General features: G+C 49.3%; 1 protein-coding gene across 2 annotated transcripts in view; it reads right to left on the reverse strand.

The window, feature by feature from the left end:
• Positions 1-26,305, reverse strand: part of TTK (TTK protein kinase) — a 305,010-nt gene that overhangs the window by 87,550 nt on the left and 191,155 nt on the right. For both annotated transcript variants that reach the window (XM_075340172.1, XM_075340171.1), the window contains exons 12-16: positions 10,294-10,427; positions 6,909-7,029; positions 6,354-6,446; positions 5,843-6,000; positions 5,618-5,769 (exon numbers count right to left, since the gene is read on the reverse strand). In XM_075340172.1, coding sequence (XP_075196287.1) covers positions 5,618-5,769; positions 5,843-6,000; positions 6,354-6,446; positions 6,909-7,029; positions 10,294-10,427 — 658 coding nt within the window. The remainder of the gene's footprint in view (positions 1-5,617; positions 5,770-5,842; positions 6,001-6,353; positions 6,447-6,908; positions 7,030-10,293; positions 10,428-26,305) is intronic.

Raw genomic sequence — 26,305 nt, forward strand, 5'->3', positions numbered from 1 at the left:
AGTGGCATCTTTAAGTGCAGCCCCATCTTCCACTGCAACTATGGATCTAGCTGCAAGCTGGAGATTGGAGGATGCCCCTTGGGACACTGGGGCCATTGCCCACGTCAGGGGGTAGGGATAACGTGTATCCTCAGCCGTTTGGAGAAGCGCTTAACTGGATAAGCGTGGTGTTCCTGGACTGCCTGTGTAAAGTCAGGGTGGTCAAGGAAAGTATTTAATTTACGCTTGGGATACGTGAATGGAATTTCTCCTGCTATGAAGCTGACTCTTCCACTGGAGGAGCTGGGGGAGAAATAACTAACATTCTATTGATGGACGCTATGAGATTATTGACTATGGCGTCACCATCAGGTGTATCCAGATGGAGAGCGGTCTCAGGATTAGATCTTGAGCAGCTACCTCCGCCACATCACACAGAGAGTCCACTTGCTGGGACCCTGACTAGTGTGATGTGGCCGCTCATAGTGAGCCTCTCAGACTATCTGGGACTGTCGTCCGTGTCAGAGCCGTCACTCTGGGAAGCACATGACCCCTCGGAGCTCAAGTTGTTCCCACTGAGGGGGACCATGGATAATGATGAACAGTGGCCATGGATTTGAGAGACTTGTCTGGACTGCAAGGCTTCTAGTATCATAGCCATAGCCTCAGAAAATCTGTCAGTAAATACTGCAGGCTCCGTCCCCATGTCCTGGACGGTTAGCAGAGACTCCGTATACAATGGGGGTCTATGTACCCTGCCGGCCATATAGCCGTACATGCTGTACCGGCTGCATAGAAAACATGTGCTTCTGCACCTCTGTTTTACACAGACAATATGCTGTTATGTCCTCCGCACAATCAAGGAGGGTATATACAAACATGCAGCTCAACAGTGCAATGCATAGTGAATAAGCATATATGTATATGTGCACTTCGGCACTAGTGGAGTCAGCCCCACAGGTGCTGCTTAACGCCTGGCACAGCGGTTGTGTGACTATCCGAATCCCTGCCAGGGATTCCTAAACTTGTCTCTTCTGTCGCTACAGAAAACACTGACAAGAATGGCTGCCGGCGTCCTGTGTAGAGGAGGAAGCCGTGGGCGTGCCTGAGAAAATGCGGGAATCCGGCTTCACAGTGCACGCAGTGAGAGGGGTGGAGTATGCAAAGCATACTCCAGCTCTCAGCGCTGCCGTGCTGTGCAGCGTCACGCCCCTACCCTGACTGGCAGGTCTGTGGGCGGAAACGAAGTGAGACTAGGCCGCGCAAGCCGGGGACTCGAGTGATAAGCGCGGCCGGCATATAAGCCTTGGTCGGCGCGGAAGTCCCCGGCGCACCACAAGTCCCAGCCGCGCCCGAAATAAAAATGGCAACGGCGGTTAGCGCGGTAGTCCCCCAATACACTAACACACCCAGCGAGCTGTAGTGTGCGATGGCACTAGTGCGGGCAGCGCCGCCGTCCCTGGCGCACTAACACACCCAGCAATGCTGCCGTGTGTCCGTGCGCGGTCCTCACAGGGACACAGAGTACCTTAACGTAGCAGGGCCATGTCCCTGAGGATACTCCGCTCCATGTCCAGCAGATTCCCAGGAGCTGTGGATGGAGCACGGCCTCAGCGCCTGGAGACCGATAGGATCCCACTTCACCAGAGCCCTCAGGGGGATGGGGAAGGAAAACAGCATGTGGGCTCCAGCCTCTGTACCCGCAATGGGTACCTCAACCTTAAACACCCGACAAGAGTGGGGTGAGAAGGGAGCATGCTGGGGGCCCTTTAGTATGGGCCCTCTTTTCTTCCATCAGACATATTCAGCAGCTACTGCTGACTAAACAGTGGAGCTATGCGTGGATGTCTGACCTCCTTCGCACAAAGCACAAAACTGGTGAGCCAGTGATCCCACTGGGGGTGTATAGCCAGAAGGGGAGGGGCCTTACACTTTTGAGTGTAATACTTTGTGTGGCCTCCGGAGGCAGTAGCTATACACCCAATTGTCTGGGTCTCCCAATGGAGCGACAAAGAAAAGGAGAAATGTCCATCCTTTGGATCCCTTAACGACCTTGAACATACTAGTACGTCCAAAGTCGTGTCTTACGCTGAGCTTGCATTTTTCCCTACACGTCGGCTAATATGATCAGCAGACATGGGCCGGTTAACTAGTTAAATCCCGCTTTCAATTTCTGACAGTGGGATTTAACACAAGCAAGCGAGGGCACACCATTTCCCACTCCCATCATCGTGCTGATCCACTGCTCTGTACAGCACATGCAATCAGAAGATTGCAGCATCAAGTCTAGTAAGGAGGACTAGTAAATAAAACAGGAAGTTTGAGGGGGGGGGGGGGGTCTTTAAAAATATGAAAAAGAAAACAAAAAAACACAAATTTAAATAACCCTCCTTTTGCCCAACAGAAATTTTTTTTTAAAAAAAAAAAAATGTGGTATCGCTGTGTTCAGAAATGTCCAATCTACTGAAATATAAAATTAATCAGATCAATAAACAGCGCAAAGGGGGAAAAAAAAGTTAAAAAAAAATCCAGAATTTTGTTTCTTTGGCCGCCGCAATATTACAATAAATGAAAATATCGCATCTTCCTAAAAATGGTATCTGTAACAAAGTCATCTCAGGGAACAAAAAGTAAGCCATCGCACAGCATCAGATCCCGAAAAATGAAAACGTTACGTGTCTCGGAAAATGGCGCCAAAGAAACTTTTTATAAACTTCTTAAAAGAAATTTGCCTAAATTCATCTACCTACTGCATTCAACTAACCCCTGCCAGTTAGAGCGGTAGCTATAGCTTTGTACTCTTGCTAGTGTTTATCACTTCCGGACAGGTTATTCGCGGACCCGGCCTTGTACCTGCAGCTTTCCTGGCAGCTCCCCAATTTTTCTGGTTTGGTAAATAGGTCAATAGGTGGTACCTAAAAACCTATGCCCCATCCAGCAATACCCAGCCAGTCACACAACTTCTTGATTGTGAGCGCTAGTGTCCCTGTAAGTTTTATCAGTTTTACCATATGATTAACATCGTAAATAAAAAAAACAATAATGGAATTGCACTTTTTCTTTTGCAATTTCAACACACTTTTTTCCCGCTTATGGTAAAAATAATTGTTTCATTCAAAAGTACAACCCATCCCGCTAAAAAACAAGCCCTCATATGGCAATATTAACAGAAAGATAAAAAAAATGTTATGGCTCTTGGAATAATAAACAAAAACAAAATTGTCGGGTGGTGAAGGGGTTAATGACCAGGGCTGTTAAGGCCTTAAAGGACAACTGTCACCAGATTGTTGCCACCTAATCTGAGAGCAGCGTAATGCAGGGGCAGAGACCCTGATTTTAATGATGTGTCCCTTACTGGGCTGCTTGCAGTAGCTTTGATAACTAATAAAACATTTTTTATTTTTAATTTGAAAAAGAGAAAGGCTGAGAGGAGATTTAATAGCGGTCTACAAATATCTGAAAGGTAGTCACACTGCAGGGGAACCACTCTATTCTCATTAGAACAAGGAAGAACAAGAAGAAATGAGATGAAACTAAAAGGAAGGACATTCAGATTAAACGTTAGGAAAATCTTTCTGACAGTGAAGGCAGTCTGAGAGTGGAACAGGTTACCACAGAAGATCGTGAGCTCTCCATCAATGGAAATCTTCAAGCGAAAACTGGATAAACATACAGCTGGGATGGTTTAAGAAAACATGCACTCGCAGGGGGTGGACCCGATGGTCCTTGAGGTGCCTTCCAACTCTACCATTCTATGATCATCAGAGGAACAGTAAAGCTGCTGCCATGTAGTTTCCCAAATCCATGAGCTCTGGTGTAACCCTGATTGGCAGCTTTTTATGTACACTGTGCAAAGGCAGAAAGCCGAACACATGGCACTACAGGGCTAAAGCGGTAACGTCACTGCTGCCGCCTATCAAAGGCCAAAGCAGTGAAAGACCTAGGCAAAGTGGAAAAAATTATCTGTGCGCTATTTTCTCCAACTATGGAATAATACGTAAAATGGGACCCCCCTTGATGCCTCTTATTTAATGTCTTAGTGGCTTCTTTAGTAATAATAGTCTTTATATGTATCCACAAATCCTTAGGCTTTCTCATTTATGCCAAGGCCCAGACACAACATGCTGGAGGTCTGCTCTACTGAAGCTCTCTTTTGACCATAGTCCCCTGAGGAATAAGCATATTATGAAACGCGTTGGGAGGTCTAAGAGCATATCAGGTCAGATGGTTGCCAATTGAGGGGTATTGTGAGGCTGTGATGATTTGGCCCCCCCCTCTATATATTGGACAACTAAAGTTTTCTTCATATATTTTTCGTGTTTTGTCTATATGACTATACTATCTCTGGTATATAACTTAGTTTTATGTATTTGACAACCTGTCTAGTGTTGTCTGCTTTTCTATCACCGTGGTGGGAGGTCCCCTACTCCCCTCCCCCCGTGTGAAGTTTGTCCTTCCATGGTGATATTAGGAGCTTTACATCTGCTCCAATCTGTTGGGTTGTTCTTTACAACCGTATTTGTTGTGTGGTTTAATATTTTTAATCATAAACCATTAAAGGTTATATTTTAATTGTTACCACAATTTTACACTATTGCTTGGCTGCATTGATATATTTACTGTGAAGCATATGACTTTTTTTTTTTTTGTAATTTCTCATTTATCTATCCACAGGTGACCAGGCTATAAAGACCAAAATCTTCCTCACTAATCAACGGAAACTTGTTCTGCAAGTCGAGAGGACGAATCATCCCTAGAGAATAGAAAACAAGAACATCCCCATCCTTGACAGAAAGGCTCAGAATATTTTCATAGACAACAGATGGGGGAATTTATACCTGGGGATGCTGCGTTCTTCAGTAACTTGCAGTACGTCCTTGGCAATCTCGGGCAGTTTGCCCTCCAGGTAAACACTTCTTATACTCCCCATCAATGTAAGTTTTTTGTACTGTCTTTTGTATACTGCTGCCCTCCATTTCTTTATTCATCAGGAATTATGTTTTGCTGAACACACCATTAAATGTTGTTTTTTTTTCTCTTTTTTTGTGATGTTCAGATTGTTTTAATAAAATCTGATGGATCCACAAATTATATTGTACATGGTGTTAAATATCTGCCATGTAAGGGATTCACAGAATGGTATTGTTCAAGTACTTAGAAGGCTGTTTTGGAGTTTAAAAGTTATCCCCTAGCCGAGAATTCGATTCTCAAAATCAGTGGGGGCCAGGGCGGTCAGACCCCAGCAACTGGAAAGTTGTCCCTTATCACAGAACTAGGTTCTCAAGATCAGTGGGGGCCAGGGCGGTCAGACCCGAGTGACTGGAAAGTTGTCCCTTATCACAGAACTACTGTAGGTTCTCAAGATCGGTGGGGGCCAGGGCGGTCAGACCCGAGTGACTGGAAAGTTGTCCCTTATCACAGAACTACTGTAGGTTCTCAAGATCAGTGGGGGCCAGGGCGGTCAGACCCGAGTGACTGGAAAGTTGTCACTTATCACAGAACTAGGTTCTCAAGATCAGTGAGGGAGATGGTGCTTGGACCCCCAGTGATTGGAAAGTTATTTCCTTTCTAGCTTGAGAACACCCCTGTAACAGATATGCCTGCACCCGGGGTCTCTAAAGCTGCAGTAACTACTTACCATGCTGGTGTATTGTATGGACAGCTTCTAACATGTTCTTCCAGTAACTCTTTCGTTCCCATGGATTAATAGTCTTCTTCTTCCTGAGCCAAGTATTGAGGTCAATGTTTCCACACTCCATCACCATGTAGATGTGTTCCTTGGTTATTTCACTAAAGAATGATAGCTATAAGTGTTTACAACTCGATTAGATCTCAGCCTTATTAATAGCAGGGAAATACTTACTAGTCATACAGACGAATTATTTTATCGCTGTGTTCCTGAAGTTTATTTAAATGTGAAATCTCATTCTGGTAGCTCTCGATGGTTTGTTTGTCGGCTTCCTCTAGGTTCACATACTTTATCGCATACAGGCGTTTCTTGTCATCCATGACTTGAAAGACCTGAGATGCCAAGATGTGCAAATTATCTATACAACTAATTGAAAGTGCAAGATAAAACTGGTTCAGGTAGTATTTCTCCTGTAGGGGCCACAGATTTACACCAATACACCTGCAATAATACTAAGACGTGCAGAGTCCAATATCCGGAACTCAAAGGATAACGCGGTGCTGCAGCAGTACTATGCACTAAGACACCAATTATATGGGGCGACAGCCATAAAGTGAATTCAATCTACGCAATCGTAGAATAGACATTATTACTTTATTTAACACTAAGTACAGAGTCCAATGGGGGTATACACGTGAGAAGTACGCTCACTTTATTGAGTTACTGAAAGACAGACAGTTTTTACCTTACTAGATCCACCAGTGCCAATTTGTTTCAATACTGCGTACACCCGGCTTTTCACGACAATACACTCACTGGATGGAATAGGGGCAGCACTCTACAAAAGAAACAAGGCAATGGGCAATCGTGCAGGAAAGTAACTGAAGATGTGATTGAGACAACAAAAAAAGGAACAAGAAGTACACACCCATCCAGGGAGACAACCACCCAGGCAGGCAGTCAGACACACCCAGCCAGGCAAGCAGTCAGACACACCCAGCCAGGCAAGCAGTCAGACACACCCACCCAGGCAAAGACAATGACAATACTCACAGGGAGGGACAGAAGCACCCCCACAGAGAGGAGAACAGAGAGAAAGACAGACATACATACATACAACATGTGCCGCCAAGGCAAAGACCTAATGGTAGAGGCACACAGGAAAAAACAAATACAAAGTGAGAGACACACAGAAATACATGCAGACAGATAGACAGAGACACATGCATACAAATAGAGAGGAAGAGAAAGACACTGACAGGCAGAAAAACAGAAACATGCTATTAATCTGTTATATTACCGGAAAAGGTTGTAAACGGGAATTAGCTGGGGTATGTGGAAGATAACTGGACCGATTGTCACATGGAGTAGACATCAACGACATTGGTCCTAAAGAACTTTTCACCACAGGCGTACGAAAACTAAAAGTAAGTATAACCAAAACACTTTTAAAAGTTCATTCATGCTGAATTTAGGGATGTGTGATATTAACCATACAATGAAGCAAACAGGATTATTGCTGTCTGATTCTTAAACACTAAAAGCTTAGACCAGACAGACTTGAAATGTGGCCGCTTTATCAAACAGCATGAACCACTAAGGCTGCTTTCACACTACGTTTTTTTTAGCATGCGTCATGAACGTTTTTTTGCTGCAAAAGCGGATCCTATTTTTGCAGAGAAAAACGCATGCAAACGCATGTGTTATTTTGCAGGATCCTGTCACTTGAAGTTTATGGGCGGGCATTGGAGTCATGTGATCGGGAGTGAGGGGAACTGAACGTGAGACTGGGAGCCGGCATCTGACAGCTGCGGAGGCTCGTAACCAAGGTAAACATCGAGTAACTTGCTTGGATACCCAATATTTACCTTGGTTACGAGCCTCCGCAGTTCTCAGGCGGGGGGGAGACAGAGAGGGAGGGGGAGACAGAGAGGGAGGGGGAGACAGAGAGGGAGGGGGAGACAGAGAGGGAGGGGGAGACAGAGAGGGAGGGGGAGACAGAGAGGGAGGGGGAGACAGAGAGGGAGGGGGAGACAGAGAGGGAGGGGGAGACAGAGAGGGAGGGGGAGACAGAGAGGGAGGGGGAGACAGAGAGGGAGAGGGAGACAGAGGGAGGGGGAGACAGAGAGGGAGGGGGAGACAGAGAGGGAGGGGGAGACAGAGAGGGAGGGGGAGACAGAGAGGGAGGGGGAGACAGAGAGGGAGGGGGAGACAGAGAGGGAGGGGGAGACAGAGAGGGAGGGGGAGACAGAGAGGGAGGGGGAGACAGAGACTGATCACGCCAGGCGGGTTTCTGGGCATGCTCAGTAGAGCAAGCAGGATCCTGTCTATCAGCATGCCAGCGTTCACATACGTTTGCGTGCAGTATAGTCAGGATCCAGCAATTTGCAGTATTTGGACGCAGCTTAAAAACGCTACAAGAAGCGTTTTTGAAAAAAGTTAAAAAACTGCAAGTCGCTGGATCCTCACTATAACGCACGCAAACGCAGGTGAACGTATGTTGACGCGAGTCCATTGCAAATGCATTGAAATAAAAACGCATTTGCACTGGATCCGTTTTTGCGTTAAAAAACCGTTCAGGATGCATGTTAAAAAAACAGTGTGAAAGCAGCCTTAGTCTGGCGCATTTTAAGCCATTCTAGTCTAACTTTACATCAAGTATTATTCGTCTTACTATATGGCTGAAAATTGTGCCAAAACTTGGATACATTTCGGCTATGTACCCTTTCAGCGTGGTCATGTTCCCTTATCAGATAAGGCACTTGAAGTGCACCAATCACTAGGATTTTCCTATACAACCTAAAGCCAGTCCTATACTGGCACTATCATGCTGATTCTATACATACCTTTAGTTGTCACCTAGGATGTATAGGTTTTGAAACACAAGCAAGTATAGTTTGTAAAATGAACAGCATTTTGAGTGGCAGCAGCAGCTGCAGAGCAGGTAATAGCTGGGTGGGTATTCATAGTGATTCCTGCCCCATCTGTTGTTCCTCCCCTTTTTATGTTAATTCTATTATAAAATCGTTTTGCTAAGTCACTAGAAGGACCTGTGCTGATGTCATACCCATGTGACCAGAAGGGGCAGGGCCTCAGCCAACATAGCTAATACCAGGAAGCAACATTATTTTTGTTGGCTGAGGCCCCACCCTTCTGGTCACATGGATATGACATCAGCACAAGTCCTTCTAGTGACTTAGTAAAACGATTCTATAATAGAATTAGCATAAATAACAGTAAGGATGGACAGGCAGGGGGGGCGGGAAGCAGTATGAAAACCCACCCCAGCTCAGCTGATTGGCAGCTGCTGTCATTCAAAAAGCTGCTTATTTTACAAACTTTACTTGCTTGTGTTTCAAAACCTATACATCCAATCTGACAATAAAAAGGTATAGAATCAGCATAATAGTGTAGCGCACCTAGACCATCAGGGTGCTACAAGGTTCTGCATCCCCACAAGGATGCAGGTCTACCCCCTTAGAGACCCAGAACCCCAGTGCCAGTACCAACAAAAACCAAGGTAATCCCAGTTTTCCCCCAAAAAATCCCCCATGCAATGGTACCCAGTTAGGGTGGGACCAATGGATGGCAGCCTAGAGGTGGAGCCAATCCAGTCCACTAGTTGACCAGGTGGGAGGGGCAGACTGTGGAGAGTAGTCAGAGTGAGTTGACAGTGGTAGGAGAGTAAAGGTGGAAGTCAAGTGACTCGGGTTGACGGTGACCTGGTACCCAGAAGTGGTTGCCAGTGGAGTACTCTTGGAACTACGCACCAACGAGGTACAGGACCCTAGGACAGGAAAGAGCTCCAAGCCAACCTGTTAACACATGCAGAGCAAGGGGACCATCAAGGACCTTGCTGAACCTAAAGAATCCGAAGACTAAGTAGCAAAGGGAGAAACGGGGACAGGACCAGAGACTCCAACCCCACAGGGTTCACGCTACCGTCAGGCAGACAGAAGTGGACAAACCAGAGAACGGGGACCCCCGGTTGTTCTATACCATGGGGACCCACTTACCAAAAACAGGTGCATGGGAAGAAGGTACCAGAGAACCAAACTGGCACTGGGACGAAGGGGACCTGGAGGCGAAACCAGCTGGCCTCGGGCAACCAGTTAACATCTTCCAGCAGTGAGTAAACCAGGTGCACTGAACACCTGTGAGGACTACCTTCTTCTGACGCCCACTGCACCATACACCCTCTGGGGCAAAACCCTACTTGCGGAGGGTCTACCATTCTAGCTGCCAATACCACCAGCCCCAGTAGAGACATTCTGCAGCGGCGGCTCCCTACACTTAGCCGCAACACTGCAAGTGGCGTCACATATGAACATTATCTTATTCTCCCCTATAAATATCCCCATTACAAAAAGGGCCCATGGCACGGAACCGGGTAACTGCCACCACCGAGACTTCCCCCAAAACCTGTACTGCCTGGAATCGAGTATCCCATATCACTGGGTGCTACAATAGCGCCAGTATAGTTTATGTTATATAGGAAAATCCTGGTAATTGGTGCGCTTTACAGCAAATAACATACACATGGTGCAAGCAATGACAAATATGCAACTATACATGAGATCTGTGAGATTTTTTTTTTTTTTAAATTACAAGACAAATATGAGAAAAAGCTAGAAAAATATCACTATGTCAATATAGTAAGCTTCGGCTAATGTGTCTACAATTACCAGTTCATGTAATCTTCCTGTGGTTTGGCAGGCGTGCCACAGACTAAGGCAGGATCATTCCTTAGAGATGGCGCTGGTGGAGATACTCTTTTGGACAAAGGATAAGCACTTGGCTCGATACTCATTCTTTTTCCCTAAAGGTGGACGATATTTATTTGTTCAGTTACCTTACTGATGTATAAGAATAATCATACATAATCAGACCAAAAATATGTTTATGGCCAAAAATCCTTTAATGCAGCTCTATATGGTTGTGTATACTGTAGACGGAAAAACATGGAATAGCCAAAAGCATACGTCCAGAGCACACAGTGCAAAAATATCAACAGTCATGGGAAAAACTAAGTAGCCCCGCCATTTTCAAACAATTTGGAGTCCATCATTATACAGTGAAAAATACGATTAACTAGAGGAAATTCATCTTAAAGTCAGAAAGTACAATGCTCTGAAAAATTGCAAAAAAGAGAATTTTGTTACTTACCGTAAATTCTTTTTCTTATAGTTCCGTATTGGGAGACCCAGACCATGGGTGTTTAGCTTCTGCCTCCGGAGGACACACAAAGTACTACACTTAAAAGTGTAGCTCCTCCCTCTGAGCTTATACACCCCCTGGTAGCCAGTCCTAGCCAGTTTAGTGCAAAAGCTGAAGGAGAATAGCCACCCACAAGTAGAACCGAGTACGAACCGGAACAACCGGAGACTCTGTCCACGACAACAGCCGGTGATAACACACGGAACAAGAAAATTGCCAACAGGCAACAGGGAGGGAGCTGGGTCTCCCGATACGGAACTATAAGAAAAAGAATTTACGGTAAGTAACAAAATTCTCTTTTTCTTTATCGTTCCTTTGGGAGACCCAGACCATGGGACGTTCCAAAGCTGTCCCTGGGTGGGAATAAACAGAAAAAACTAAGAAATAGGCGGAGCCTAACTTCACAAGTGGGCGACAGCCGCCTGAAGGATGCGTCTGCCCAAGCTCGCATCTGCCGAAGCATGAGCATGCACTTGGTAGTGCTTCGAAAAGGTATGCAGGCTAGTCCAAGTGGCAGCCTGACAGACTTGTTGAGCCGTAGCCTGGTGCCTAAAAGCCCAAGAGGCACCGACAGCTCTGGTCGAGTGTGCTTTGATCCCCGGCGGGGGAGGCACCTGAGTACTCTGGTAGGCGTCCGAAATGGTCGATCTAATCCAACGGGCCAAGGTCGGCTTAGAAGCAGAGAGACCCTTGCGCCGCCCTGTGGTTAGCACAAAAAGAGAGGTGCACCGCCTAAGCGCAGTGGTGCGAGACACATAGGTCCGGAGAGCACGCACCAGATCTAGAGTATGCAGCGCTTTCTCAAAGCGATGAACAGGGGCCGGACAGAAGGAAGGCAAGGAAATATCCTGGTTAAGGTGGAAGGGAGAGACCACCTTAGGAAGAAAGTCCGGGGTCGGACGGAGAACTACCTTGTCTTGGTGCCAAAAAACAAAAAAGGTGACTCCGAGGAGAGCGCAGCCAAATCAGAGACTCTCCTGAGAGAAGTTATGGCAACTAGAAAGGCCACCTTTTGAGAAAGACGATACAAAGAAACCTCCCTAAGGGGCTCGAAAGGGGGTTTCTGCAATACCGTGAGGACCAAGTTAAGGTCCCAGGGATCAAAGGGCCGCCGATAAGGTGGAATGATGTGAGACGCACCTTGCATGAAGGTGCGGACCTGAGCCAGCCGGGCGAGACGCCGCTGGAACAGCACTGATAGAGCTGAGACTTGTCCCTTGAGAGAGTTGAGGGACAGTCCTAGCTGCAGACCGGACTGTAAAAAAGACAGAAGGGTCAGCAACGAGAATGGCCAAGGAGAATGGCCGGAAGGGCGACACCAGGACAGGAAAATTTTCCAAGTCCTGTGATAGATCTTGACGGAGGAAGACTTACGGGCCCGAGTCATAGTGGAGATGACTTCAGGAGGAATACCAGAAGCCGTCAAAATCCAGGACTCAAGAGCCACGCCGTCAATTTGAGTGCCGCAGAATTCGGGCGTAAAAACGGACCTTGCAAGAGCAGGTCTGGACGGTCCAGAAGATGCCACGGCATCTCCACGGACAGTTGGAGCAGGTCCGGATACCAAGCTCGCCTGGGCCAGTCCGGTGCAATGAGGATGACTCGACGGCCCTCCATTCTGATCTTGCGCAGGACTCTGGGCAAGAGAGCTAGAGGGGGAAACACGTAGGACAGATGAAACTGGGACCAGTCTTGAACCAGAGCGTCCGCGGCGAAGGCCTGAGGATTGTGGGAGCGAGCCACGTAAACCGGAACCTTGTTGTTGTGACGGGATGCCATTAGGTCCACGTCCGGAGTGCCCCACTTGCGGCAGATTGACAAACACTGCCGGGTGCAGGGAAAACTCGCCACCGTCCACGGATTGACAGCTTAGATAATCTGCCTCCCAGTTTTCTACGCCAGGGATGCGGACTGCGGATATGGTGGACTTGGAGTCCTCCGCCCATTGAAGAATGCGTTGGACCTCCAACATTGCCAGGCGGCTGCGTGTCCCGCCTTGGTGATTGATGTAGGCAACCGCTGTCACGTTGTCTGACTGGACTCGAATGTGCCTGCCCGCCAACAGGTGGTGAAAGGCTAGGAAAGCTAGAAGCACAGTTCTGGTTTCCAGCACATTGATTGAAAGGGCTGACTCGGACGGAGTCCAAGTGCCCTGTGCTCTGTGGTGGAGATGTACCGCTCCCCAGCCGGATAGGCTGGCATCCGTGGTGAGAATCACCCAGGACGGAGTCAGGAAGGAGCGCCCTTGGGACAGGGAGAGGGGTCGAAGCCACCACTGAAGAGAGCTCCTGGTCCGTGGCGACAGAGCCACTAACCTCTGTAAGGAGGAAGGCCGCTTGTCCCAACAACGGAGAATGTCCAGCTGCAGAGGACGCAGATGGAACTGGGCAAAGGGAACCGCCTCCATGAAGGCCACCATTTGACCCAGCACCTGCATCAGACGCCTGAGGGTATAACGGCGGGGCCTCAGGAGAGAGCGCACCGCCAACCGGAGTGACAGCTGTTTGTCTAAGGGCAACTTCACAAGTGCCGGCAAAGTCTCGAACTGCATCCCTAGGTCGTGAGACTCTGGGTCGGAGTCAGAGTGGATTTGGGAAGATTGACAATTTACCCGAATTGGGCTAGGGTGGCGAGAGTGAGCGAAACACTCCGCTGACAGTCTGCGCTGGATGTACCCTTGACCAGAAGGTCGTCCAGATAAGGAAGCACTGCTAACCATGGGCTTCAGCGGACGCGATTTTGGGCGCCAGTTGGATTTCTGATCCTTGGCTAAGTTAGCGGACGAGGCGGAAGGCTTAAGGGGGCTTTACACGCTGCGACATCGCTAATGCGGAGTCGTTGGGGTCACGGAATTTGTGACACACATCCGGCCGCATTAGCGATGCCGTTGCGTGTGACACCGATAAGCGATTTTGCATCGTTGCAAAAACGTGCAAAATCGCTAATCGGCAACATGGGGGTCCATTCTTAAAAATCGTTACTGCAGCAGTAATGAAGTTGTTCCTCGTTCCTGCGGCAGCACACATCGCTCCGTGTGACACCGCAGGAACGAGGAAGCTCTCCTCACCTGCCTCCCGGCTGCTATGCGGAAGGAAGGAGGTGGGCGGGATGTTACGTCCCGCTCATCTCCGCCCCTCCGCTGCTATTGGGCGGCGGTTCAGTGACGCTTCAGTGACTTAGAAAGGAGGCGGTTCGCCGGCCACAGCGACGTCGCCGGGCAGGTAAGTATGTGTGACGGGTCTGGGCGATGTTGTGCGGCACGGGCAGCGATTTGCCCGTGTCGTGCAACAGATGGGGGCGGGTACCCACACTAGCGATATCGGGACCGATATCGCAGTGTGTAAAGTAGCCTTTAGAGGATGACCAGTTGGAGGAACGAAAGGAACGAAACCTCGATTGATTCCTACCCTGGGCGGGTTTCCTGGTCTTGGTTTGTGGCATGGAAGTACTCTTCCCGCCAGTAGCTTCTTTAATGATTTCATCCAGCTGTTCACCAAACAGCCGTGAACCAGCAAAAGGGGAGCCCAGCAAGAAACTTCTTGGAAGAAGCATCTGCCTTCCACTCTCGAAGCCACAAAATCCTGCGGATAACAAGAGAATTAGCTGAAGCCACCGCAGTGCGGTGAGCAGCCTCTAGCATGGCAGACATGGCATAGGATGAAAAAGCTGAAGCCTGAGCAGTTAAGGTAACCATCTCAGGCATAGATTCCTTGGTGAGGGAATGCATCTCCTCTAGAGAAGCAGAGATGGCTTTGAGAGCCCACACTGCTGCAAAAGTCGGGGAAAACGCGGCCCCCGCAGCTTCATACACAGATTTGGCCAGAAGGTCAATCTGACGGTCAGTGGAATCCTTAAGTGAGGTGCCGTCAGCCACCGACACAACGGTCCGGGCTGATAGCCTAGACACCGGAGGGTCTACCTTTGGGGAGTGAGACCACTCCTTGACCACCTCAGGTGGAAATGGAAACCGGTCATCAGAACCACGCTTTGGAAAGCGTTTGTCAGGGCAGGCCCTGGGTTTGGTCACAGCGGTCTGAAAACTGGAGTGGTTAAAGAACACACTCTTCACTCTCTTAGGCGAGGTAAACTGATGTTTTTCTGCCAAAGAGAGTTGCTCCTCTGACACTGGCGGATTGAGATCCAGTACAGAATTAATGGAAGCAATCAAATCACTAAGATCTGAGTCACACTCAGAGAAATCGATGGGATACATAGCCTCCGAGCCCCCAGTGAGGGCATCCTCCTCATCTTGAGAGTCAGCTCTTGAGACAGAGCCGTGGGATGGGGAGGGGGAGGAAATCCTGCGCCTTCTCTTAGAAGGACAGGGTCTGGGATCAGATGATGAATCCTCCGTGAGCTCCGATGGACGGAGGTCAGAGGATAGGAGTCCTCTGTCAAGAGTATTAGAGGCACCCTGTGAGGGGGGCTGATGAATATTCAAAGTCCTGGACAAAAGTCCCATGGACTCAGCAAATGACTGGGATATGGACCTAGAAAAAGGACTCTACCCAGGCCGGGGGTTCAGTCACAGGTGCAGCAGCAGCCTGAGAGACCACTGGGGGTGAGACTCCAGGCTGTGGCACCGCCAAGTTAGAGCAGACATCACAATGTGGATAGGTGCTCGGCTCAGGCAGCAGGAGCTTACATGCAGTGCATGCAGAATAAAGCTTTGGAGCCTTGCTCCTTGTGTGAGACATGCTGCTGGAGTGGGGGCTTTGCAGAGAATGAACCTCAGGGAGAATATACAGAGGTCCACAACCGGAGACCGGCTGTGGCTTACCAGACCGCTGAGCGCGGTGTTGTGTGCCCTCCAGATCCCGAAGCCCGGTCCCCCAGTCGCAGCACCTCAGCAGAGATGCAGAATGCAGGATGTCCCAGAGCAGAGTGAACTCTGCCTGAGAAGAGGGCGTTCCTATAAAAGAGCGGGAACTGGAGGGCTATAGAGACCTGCAGGGAAGGAGGGATGCCCCAGCAGTGGGGAGTGTCCTTCCCCTGTGTAGAAAGGCCGCCGGGAGGAGCCGAACCTGTCCCTCTGCATGAGTGACATGCGAGGGCAGGAAAATGAAACTAGGCCTCCGGCGAAGCTGGGGCCTAAATTTAAGCGGCGAGGCCAACAAGCAGGCACCATCGGCGCGGTTCTCAGGCAAAAGCTAGAGAACCCGCCGGAAAAGTTAAAACAATCACATACAGCATACTCTCCCCTTACAATAAAGAACCGGGACCCCCAACATAAAAGTCTCAGGTACTTAGCTGCTGAGACGCAGGGCCATGTCCCTGGGGATGAGTGCTCCGGTCCAACAGAATCCTCAAGGGGCTGTGGATGGAGACCGGACTCCTGCCAGGCACGGAGACCGTGCTGGCTCCCACTTCAAGCCAGAGCCCAGAAGGGATGGTGAAGGAGCGCGGCATGTAAGGCTTCAGCCTTGTAAATCAACCTTAACAACACCGCCGACACAGTGGGGCGAGAAGGGATATGCCGGGAGTCCAGACATGGACCCGCTTTTCTTCAAACTCTTTCCAAAAGTCAAACAAATCAGATGAGAATGCATGTGTGGATGTATGCCTCCTGACACAAAGCAATAAACTGGCTAGGACTGGCTACCAGGGGGTGTATAAGCTCAGAGGGAGGAGCTACACTTTTAAGTGTAGTACTTTGTGTGTCCTCCGGAGGCAGAAGCTAAACACCCATGGTCTGGGTCTCCCAAAGGAACGATAAAGAAAAGCCAAGAGCAACATCTCAGACTCTAAAGGCCCCTTAACACACCGAGACTTTCTAGCGATCCCACCAGCGATCCCGACCTGGTTGGGATCGCTGGAAAGTCTCTAAATAGACGCTGGTGAGATGTCAAACAGGCATATTTGGCCAACGACGCAGCAGCGATACGGACCTGCAGAACGACCTCGTTGGTCGTTGGGGACGTGTCACACAGCAGCTATTTGACGACTCACACCTATGTTAGGGGCGTGGTGTTTGGCGCTGAAGCCACCTAGGTGTCCTTTTTACACGCCCCCCTCAGCTCCGATTAGTGATCGCTAGTGCGTTCTTATTGGCGACCCCAAGCTGGGAAAGATTGGGAAAAGTCACACTTGTATATCCTTTGTTCCTGAGCTTCTGTTGCTTAGCGGATCTTTGTAGAGTTCTCTGTGCGGCGACTCCACACTGGTTTATCTATACAGCATCTGTCAAGGGAGAAATTTGGGTAAGACTGCTAATGGAGTCTTGTTCAAGGCACCATAGGCACGGGGCCAAATTAGGTATCTGCGCAGATATTATGAGACTCAATCAATGAACACAGGACATGTTCTCTGATTGAGCTCAGGCTTATGTATTCAATGGATCAAATATTAGTATTACATTTCAACCTTCAGACATGTACAAAAGTATTAAATATGTCTTTTCTCACAGTACAGGGAGATGCGTAGGGACATAGAAACCCACATTTCATCCCACAGTTGACACATTCCTTTTTTGTATGAAATTACTGATAAGCATAAATACTTTCTCCGTTCATTGTTTATACATCTGTTCACTCGTCTTTGGTTTAACCCTTTCCTGAACATACAGCTTAGAGTCATATGGCGTCTGTGCAATTGTCATATAGAAACACAGATAATTATGCAACTACATCTATATTTTGATTATTTACATACACAGATAATCTTATTACATTTGAACAACCAACCTATAGCCCAGGCTACCTTCACACATCTATACAGCTTCAATCAAAGGATGCTTACCGTATAGGCTTTATAGTATTGCAGACTGGAGAACTCTCTAATGATCCGTAAACCAGCACGCTCAGGAACAAGGTAGCTTTGAAACAAAGGACGGAAGCGCTAAAGTTGCGTTCTTTTCAGTGAAAGCCGCCCAATCAGAACGCAACAGCAACCACCAATCAGAGGTAAGGGGGCGGGAAAGGGAACGCTATAGCACGGCTACGGGCTGGGTTCTAAGTCGCTAACGATGTCGTAACTGTGTCAAACACACTGATGCATGCTGCGCAGCGGGAAACAAAGGACCAAAAATGGTCCTGAATGATTTGTAGCGATCAGCGACCACACAGCGGGGGCCAGGTCGCTGATGCATGTGTCACACTGCAATGTCGCTGGGGAGGTCGCCATTACGTCACAAAACCGGTGACGTTACAGCGATATCGCTAGCGATGTTGCGTGTAAAGGGGCCTTAAGGGTCTCATCTTGGTGAATATTCAAGTTCATGACTGTAACAATTGAGTAAGACTGAACAAGAACATGGCAGCACAAATAAAATGTGCAAGGTTGGATCTGTAGAAGACCAGAAGACTAATGTAGCAAAGTCCATTGGACAATGAGACCAATGTTGAGAAGTTTGGCCATAATGTCCAGCGCCACATTTGGTGTAAACCAAACAGAGAAGGTAGATCTGATGATCTTCGCTTGACTGGTTCCCTTCTGGTGAGCACCGCTGTACAGAGCCTTGGTGATTATTGTAGCTCCTCCTGTCACCTGCAGTACTGACTCAGGTGACCCAGTGGTGCGGTATCGCATCTGTTTTCCTTGTTTGAAAACCAAGCAGATCACATCAATACAAGCACCTTAAAGCAAATTTCAAGTACGGTGATGGCGACAGGAAGATTTGATCTTGTTTTACAGCCACAGTACCTAGGTAACTTTCATTCACTAAGTTTGTCATTAAATCCTGAGTATCAGGGCTGTGGAGTCGGTAAGCCAAACCTTCGACTCCGACTCCTCAATTTCCCTTGCACCGACTCAGACTCCACGACTCCGACTCCTACATATATTGCTTATAGTTAAGTGAAAAATGTATTGTAGTACATGAACATGTGTTTGTGAACATCAGACATTTAATAATTTTTATGATACAATAATCAAGATATTTAGCTAGAACATAAAATATATTTATTGGAATACAACTTTAGAACACAAAACTGTAATAAATTGTAAATATGTAATACACTATGTAATATACAGTAGATTACATATATATCTTGTGTGTGTTTGTATGTGTATATATATATTATATATATATTACATATTGTATTACATATTTACAATTTATTCGTTTTTTGTGTTCTAAAGTTGTATTCCAATAAATATATTTTCTATCTAAATATCTTGATTATTGGATCACATTGTACTACAATAATTTTTTCACTTAAATATAAGCATTATACTAAATATTATTTAGTATGTTTTTGTTGAAAACTGTTTTTTTGCCACTTACATAGTGTTATATATAACACTATGTAAGTGGCAAAAAAACAGTTTTCAACAAAAACATACTAAATAACATTTGTGCAGTCCATGATTTTATTGTAAGAAATAGAATTGCCTCCATTAGATCTTCCTTCATAGATGACCTCAAATCTGACCTAATCGTAAGGCTGGAGAACAACCTCTCTAAACTAACTTGGGTTGGAGGCAAAGCCGTAACCACATGGGCAACATCTCTAACATTTCTGGGTATAAAGGAATTGCCTCATGCACAGCCAGTTTTGATGAACGGTTGAATTTTTCTATTTCTTTGAGAGAAAGTGAAAAGAAGGGAATTTTGTTTACTTACCGTAAATTCCTTTTCTTCTAGCTCCTATTGGGAGACCCAGACAATTGGGTGTATAGCTTCTGCCTCCGGAGGCCACACAAAGTATTACACTTTAAAAAGTGTAACCCCTCCCCTCTGCCTATACACCCTCCCGTGGATCACGGGCTCCTCAGTTTTGGTGCAAAAGCAGGAAGGAGAAAACTTATAAATTGGTCTAGGGTAAATTCAATCCGAAGGATGTTCGGAGAACTGAAAACCATGAACCAAAAGAACAATTCAACATGAACAACATGTGTACACAAAAGAACAACCAGCCCGAAGGGAACAGGGGCGGGTGCTGGGTCTCCCAATAGGAGCTAGAAGAAAAGGAATTTACGGTAAATAAACAAAATTCCCTTCTTCTTTGTCGCTCCATTGGGAGACCCAGACAATTGGGACGTCCAAAAGCAGTCCCTGGGTGGGTAAAAGAATACCTCAATAAAAAGAGCCGAAACGGCCCCCTCTTACAGGTGGGCAACCGCCGCCTGAAGGACTCGCCTACCTAGACTGGCGTCTGCCGAAGCATAGGTATGCACTTGATAGTGCTTCGTGAAAGTGTGCAGACTAGACCACGTAGCTGCCTGACACACCTGCTGAGCCGTAGCCCGGTGCCGCAATGCCCAGGACGCACCCACGGCTCTGGTAGAATGGGCTTTCAGCCCAGAAGGAAGCGGAAGCCCAGAAGAACGGTAGGCTTCGAGAATCGGTTCCTTGATCCACCGAGCCAAGGTTGACTTGGAAGCCTGTGAACCCTTACGCTGGCCAGCGACAAGGACAAAGAGCGCATCTGAACGACGCAGGGGCGCCGTGCGAGACACGTAGAGTCGGAGTGCTCTCACCAGATCCAAAGAGTGCAAATCCTTTTCACATTGGTGAATTGGATTAGGGCAAAATGAAGGCAAGGAGATATCCTGATTGAGATGAAAAGGAGATATCACCTTAGGGAGAAAATCCGGGACCGGACGCAGAACCACCTTATCCTGGTGAAACACCAGGAAGGGGGCTTTGCATGACAGCGCTGCCAGCTCAGACACTCTCCGGAGTGATGTAACTGCCACTAGAAAGGCCACCTTCTGCGAAAAAAGTGATAAAGAGACATCCCGCAGCGGCTCGAAAGGTGGTTTCTGAAGAGCCGTTAGTACCCTGTTAAGATCCCAGGGTTCCAGCGGACGCTTGTAAGGTGGGACTATGTGGCAAACTCCCTGCAGGAACGTGCGGACCTGCGGAAGCCTGGCTAGGCGCTTTTGAAAAAATACGGAGAGCGCCGATACTTGGCCCTTGAGAGAGCCGAGTGACAAACCCTTGTCCATTCCGGATTGAAAGAAAAGTGGGTAAGGCAAACGGCCATGGAAGAAAACCGTTATCAGAGCACCAGGATAAGAAGATTTGCCAAGACCTGTAATAGATCTTGGCGGACGTTGGCTTCCTGGCCTGTCTCATGGTCGCAATGACATCCTGAGATAACCCTGAAGACGCTAGGAGCCAGGACTCAATGGCCACACAGTCAGGTTGAGGGCCACGGAATTCAGATGGAAAACCGGGCCTTGAGACAGCAAGTCTGGGCGGTCTGGAAGCCCCCACGGTTGACCCACCGCGAGATGCCACAGATCCGGGTACCACGACCGCCTCGGCCAGTCTGGAGCGACGAGAATGGCGCGACGGCAGTCGGACCTGATCTTGCGTAACACTCTGGGCAGCATTGCCAGAGGAGGAAACACATAAGGCAGTCGAAACTGCGACCAATCCTGAACTAACGCGTCCGCCGCCAGAGCTCTGTGATCCTGAGACCGTGCCATGAATGCCGGGACTTTGTTGTTGTGCCGTGACGCCATGAGATCGACGTCCGGCGTTCCCCAGCGGCGACAGATCTCTCGAAACACTTCTGGGTGCAGAGACCATTCCCCCGCATCCATGCCCTGACGACTGAGAAAATCTGCTTCCCAGGTTTCTACGCCCGGGATGTGAACTGCGGAGATGGTGGAGGCTGTGGCTTCCACCCACTGCAGAATCCGCCGGACTTCCTGGAAGGCTTGACGACTGCGAGTGCCGCCTTGGTGGTTGATGTATGCGACGGCAGTGGCGTTGTCCGACTGGATACGGATCTGCCTGCCCTCCAGCGACTGATGGAAAGCCAATAGGGCTAGATACACTGCCCTTATCTCCAGAACATTGATCTGAAGGGAAGACTATCGGAGTCCAGGTTCCCTGAGCCCTGTGGTGGAGAAAAACCGCTCCCCACCCTGACAGGCTCGCGTCCGTGGTGACCACAGCCCAGGTTGGGGGTAGGAAGGATTTTCCCTGCGATAGAGAATTGGGAAGGAGCCACCACTGAAGTGACGTCTTGGTTGCAAGGGAAAGAGAGACGTTCCTGTCGAGGGAAGCCGACCTCCTGTCCCATTTGCGGAGAATGTCCCATTGGAATGGCAGTAGATGGAATTGCGCGAACGGCACTGCCTCCATTGCTGCCACCATCTTCCCCAGGAAGTGCATGAGGCGCCTTAAGGGGTGTGACTGACCCCGAAGAAGTGATTGCACCCCTGCCTGCAGAGAAAGCTGTTTGTCCCGCGGTAGCTTAACTACCGCTGACTGTGTATGAAACTCCATCCCGAGGAAAGTCAGTGATTGAGTCGGTGTCAACTTGGATTTCGGGAAGTTGATGATCCATTCGAACTGCTGGAGAGTCGCCAGAGCGACGGTAAGGCTGTGTTGACACGCCACCCGAGAAGGGGCCCTGACTAGGAGATCGTCTAAGTAGGGAATCACCGAGTGGCCCTGAGAGTGTAGGACCGCCACAACGGATGCCATGACTTTGGTGAAAACCCGTGGGGCTGTCGCCAAGCCGAAAGGCAATGCCACGAACTGAAGGTGTTCGTCCCCGATGGCGAAACGCAAGAAGCGTTGATGTTCGGGTGCGATCGGCACGTGGAGATAAGCATCCTTGATGTCGATCGATGCTAGGAAGTCTCCTTGTGACATCGAGGCGATGACCGAGCGGAGAGATTCCATCCGAAACCGTCTGGTTCTCACATGTCTGTTGAGTAGCTTGAGGTCCAGAACGGGACGGAATGATCCGTCCTTTTTTGGCACCACGAACAAGTTGGAGTAAAAGCCGCGACCACGTTCCTGAAGGGGAACGGGGATCACAACTCCTTCTGTCTTCAGAGTGTCCACTGCCTGAAAAAGTGCGTCGGCCTAAGCGGGGGGCGGAGAGGTTCTGAAGAAACGAGCCGCAGGACGAGAGCTGAACTCTATCCTGTAACCGTGAGACAGGATGTCTCTCACCCATCGGTCTTGAACATGTGGCCACCAGGCGTCTCCAAAGCGGGAGAGCCTGCCACCGACCGAGGATGCGGCTAGGGGATACCGAGAGTCAGGAGGAGGCCGCCTTGGAGGCAGTGCCTCCTGCGGCCTTTTGGGGGCGTGACTTGGACCGCCACGCATAGGAGTTCCTCTGGCCTTTCTCCGGCCTGCTAGACGAAGAGAATTGGGGCTTGGCGGAGGGACGAAAGCACCGAAACCTCGATTGTATTTTCCGTTGCTGAGGTCTCTTAGGTTTGGACTGGGGTAAGGAGGAGTCCTTTCCCTTGGATTCCTTAATAATCTCATCCAATCGTTCGCCAAACAAGCGGTCGCCAGAAAACGGCAAACCGGTTAAGAACCTCTTGGAGGCCGAGTCTGCCTTCCATTCGCGCAGCCACATGGCCCTGCGGACTGCCACAGAGTTAGCGGATGCCACAGCTGTACGGCTAGCAGAGTCTAGGACTGCGTTCATGGCGTAGGAAGAAAAAGCTGACGCTTGAGAAGTCAAAGACGCAACTTGCGGAGCAGAATTGCGTGTGACAGTATTAATCTCAGCCAGACAAGCTGAAATAGCTTGGAGTGCCCACACGGCTGAAAAGGCCGGGGCAAAAGACGCGCCCGTGGCCTCATAGATGGACTTCACCAGGAGCTCTATCTGCCTGTCAGTGGCATCCTTTAGCGATGAGCCATCTGCAACCGATACCACGGATCTAGCCGCCAATCTAGAGACTGGAGGATCCACCTTGGGACATTGAGCCCAACCCTTAACGACTTCAGAGGGGAAGGGGTAACGCATGTCAGTGAGGCGCTTAGTAAAGCGCTTGTCCGGAACCGCTCTGGGCTTCTGGACAGCGTCTCTGAAGTTAGAGTGATCGAAAAACGCACTACGTGTACGTTTGGGGAACCTAAACTGGTGTTTCTCCTGCTGAGACGCCGACTCCTCTACAGTAGGAGGCGGGGGAGAGAGATCCAACACCTGGTTGATGGACGAGATAAGATCATTCACTAAGGCGTCCCCTTCAGGTGTATCAAGGTTAAGGGCGACGTCAGGGTCAGAGCCCTGAGCTGCGACGTCCGCCTCGTCCTCCAGAGAGTCCTCAAGCTGGGAACCCGAGCAGCGTGAAGAAGTCGGGGAAGATTCCCAGCGAGCCCGCTTAGCCTGTCTAGGACTGTGGTCCGGGCAGGAGTCCTCCACGTGAGACCTAGGGCCCAACCTGGGAGCGCGCTGCGGCGCGGACCGAGAGGGACCTGGAGGCGACGATCCAACAGGGGCCGGGGCCTGTGTAAGGACCGGTCTGGACTGCAAAGCTTCTAGCAGCTTGGCAGACCATTTGTCCATAGACTGAGCCATGGATTGTGAAAGTGACTCAGAGAGTTTCTCAGCAAAAGAGGCGAACTCTGTCCCTGCCGCCTGGACAGGGGGAGCAGGGGGGTCTACATGAGCCGAGGGGCCAACTAGTGACCGAGGCTCCGGCTGAGCAAGCGAAACAGGGGTCGAGCATTGCTCACAGTGAGGGTAGGTGGAACCCGCAGGTAACATAGCCCCACAAGAGGTACAGGCCGCAAAAAAACCCTGTGCCTTAACAGCTTTGCTCCTCATGGACGACATGCTGTTGTCTCCTAGGAGAATGATCACTGAGGGTATATGGGCAAAAAAGGGTATACAGCCCGACCGAACAGAAATATATATATAAATACGCATCTATTCCGGCACCCTAGGGGGGACCAGCACCGGGTGACCGGTGTGGCTTACCGACCGCTAACAAGCGGAGTGTGTGTGTCCTCCAGATTCCCTGCCTTAGGTCCCCCGGAGCTGCAGAGCTCTTCACTGAGAATCCTCCACCGGCAGAATGCCAAAAAATGGCTGCCGGAGCTCTCAGGGGAGGAGTGGAGCCGTGGGCGGCGCCAGGAAAGTGCGGGAATCTGGGGTCCCCACAGTGATCAGTGAGGGGGGAGGAAACATGCAGGATGCTCCAGCCCTCACATCCGACGTCAGGTCGGCAGTCCCGCCCTTACCCCTGACAGGCAGGCCCGGGGGCGGGATTTTTGCGACTAGGCCGCGATGAAGCCGGGGACTAAATTTGAGACCGCGCCCGACAAGCAGGCATGGTCGGCGCGGAAGTCCGCCGGCCTTCTCAATTCAGCAGCTGCCGCAGCGTCCGGGAAGAAGGTGCGCTCCATGCACAGTCCCCAATGGGGACACAGAGTACCTTTGAGATGCAGGGCCCGGTCCCTGAGGTTGAATAGACTACGGTCCGGCAGATTCCCACAGGGGCTGCGGAGGGAGCACGGTCCCAGTAAATGGATGAACGCTCAGGATCCCATTTCTCCCAGAGCCGCTAAGGGATGGTGAAGGAGACGGCATGAGGCTCCGGCCTTTGTACCCGCAATGGGTACCTCAACCTTAACAACACCGCCGACGTAGTGGGGTGAGAAGGGACATGCCGGGGGCCCCGTGGGGGCCCTCTTTTCTTCCAACCGACATAACTAATATGAGAATGCATGAGTGGATGTGTGCCTCCTTCCACACAAAGCATAAAACTGAGGAGCCCGTGATCCACGGGAGGGTGTATAGGCAGAGGGGAGGGGTTACACTTTTTAAAGTGTAATACTTTGTGTGGCCTCCGGAGGCAGAAGCTATACACCCAATTGTCTGGGTCTCCCAATGGAGCGACAAAGAAAGGTTACTGAAAACTGGTCAATCTGCTGCTATAGGAGACGGAGTGAAATCTTTTTCCTTGTGGCAACGCTTTGCCTGCTCCATGTCATCCAAATACTTGTCAAAGTTAAACTCCTCATCTGATGAGGATGAAGATATGGCAGCAGTAGTACTGTCAGGCCCCATGTCCTCTTGCGCCTGGTAGTCCTGTAGCCACTCATCCTCACTCAAAGCTTCTTTTCCTTTAGTAAGCTGTTGATCATTAAGCAGTATACGATTACTTGGGTCCACATAAATAGCTGCCAGAAGAATTTTATTTTCCAATAGCAGGGTCTCTCTCCGTTTCATTGAAGCAGAAATGCCATCTGTGATTAAACCTCCTCTTTGGGACAGGCAAAGAAGGGAATTTTGTTACTTACCGTAAATTCCTTTTCTTCTAGCTCTTATTGGGAGACCCAGACGATTGGGGTATAGCTACTGCCTCCGGAGGCCACACAAAGCACTACACCAAAAAGTGCAAGGCCCCTCCCCTTCTGGCTATACCCCCCCGTGGTATCACGGGTTCTCCAGTTTTAGTGCCAAAGCAAGAAGGAGGAAAGCCAATAACTGGTTTAAACAAATTAACTCCGAGTAACATCGGAGAACTGAAAAACCGTTCAACATGAACAACATGTGTACCCGCAAACAACAAAAAAATCCCGAAGGACAACAGGGCGGGTGCTGGGTCTCCCAATAAGAGCTAGAAGAAAAGGAATTTACGGTAAGTAACAAAATTCCCTTCTTCTTCAGCGCTCTATTGGGAGACCCAGACGATTGGGACGTCCAAAAGCTGTCCCTGGGTGGGTAAAGAAATACCTCATGTTAGAGCTGCAAAACAGCCCTCCCCTACGGGGGTGTCACTGCCGCCTGCAGGACTCTTCTACCTAAGCTGGCATCCGCC

The sequence above is a fragment of the Anomaloglossus baeobatrachus genome, chromosome 3, assembly GCF_048569485.1.
Source record: "Anomaloglossus baeobatrachus isolate aAnoBae1 chromosome 3, aAnoBae1.hap1, whole genome shotgun sequence".
Classification (NCBI taxonomy): domain Eukaryota; kingdom Metazoa; phylum Chordata; class Amphibia; order Anura; family Aromobatidae; genus Anomaloglossus; species Anomaloglossus baeobatrachus.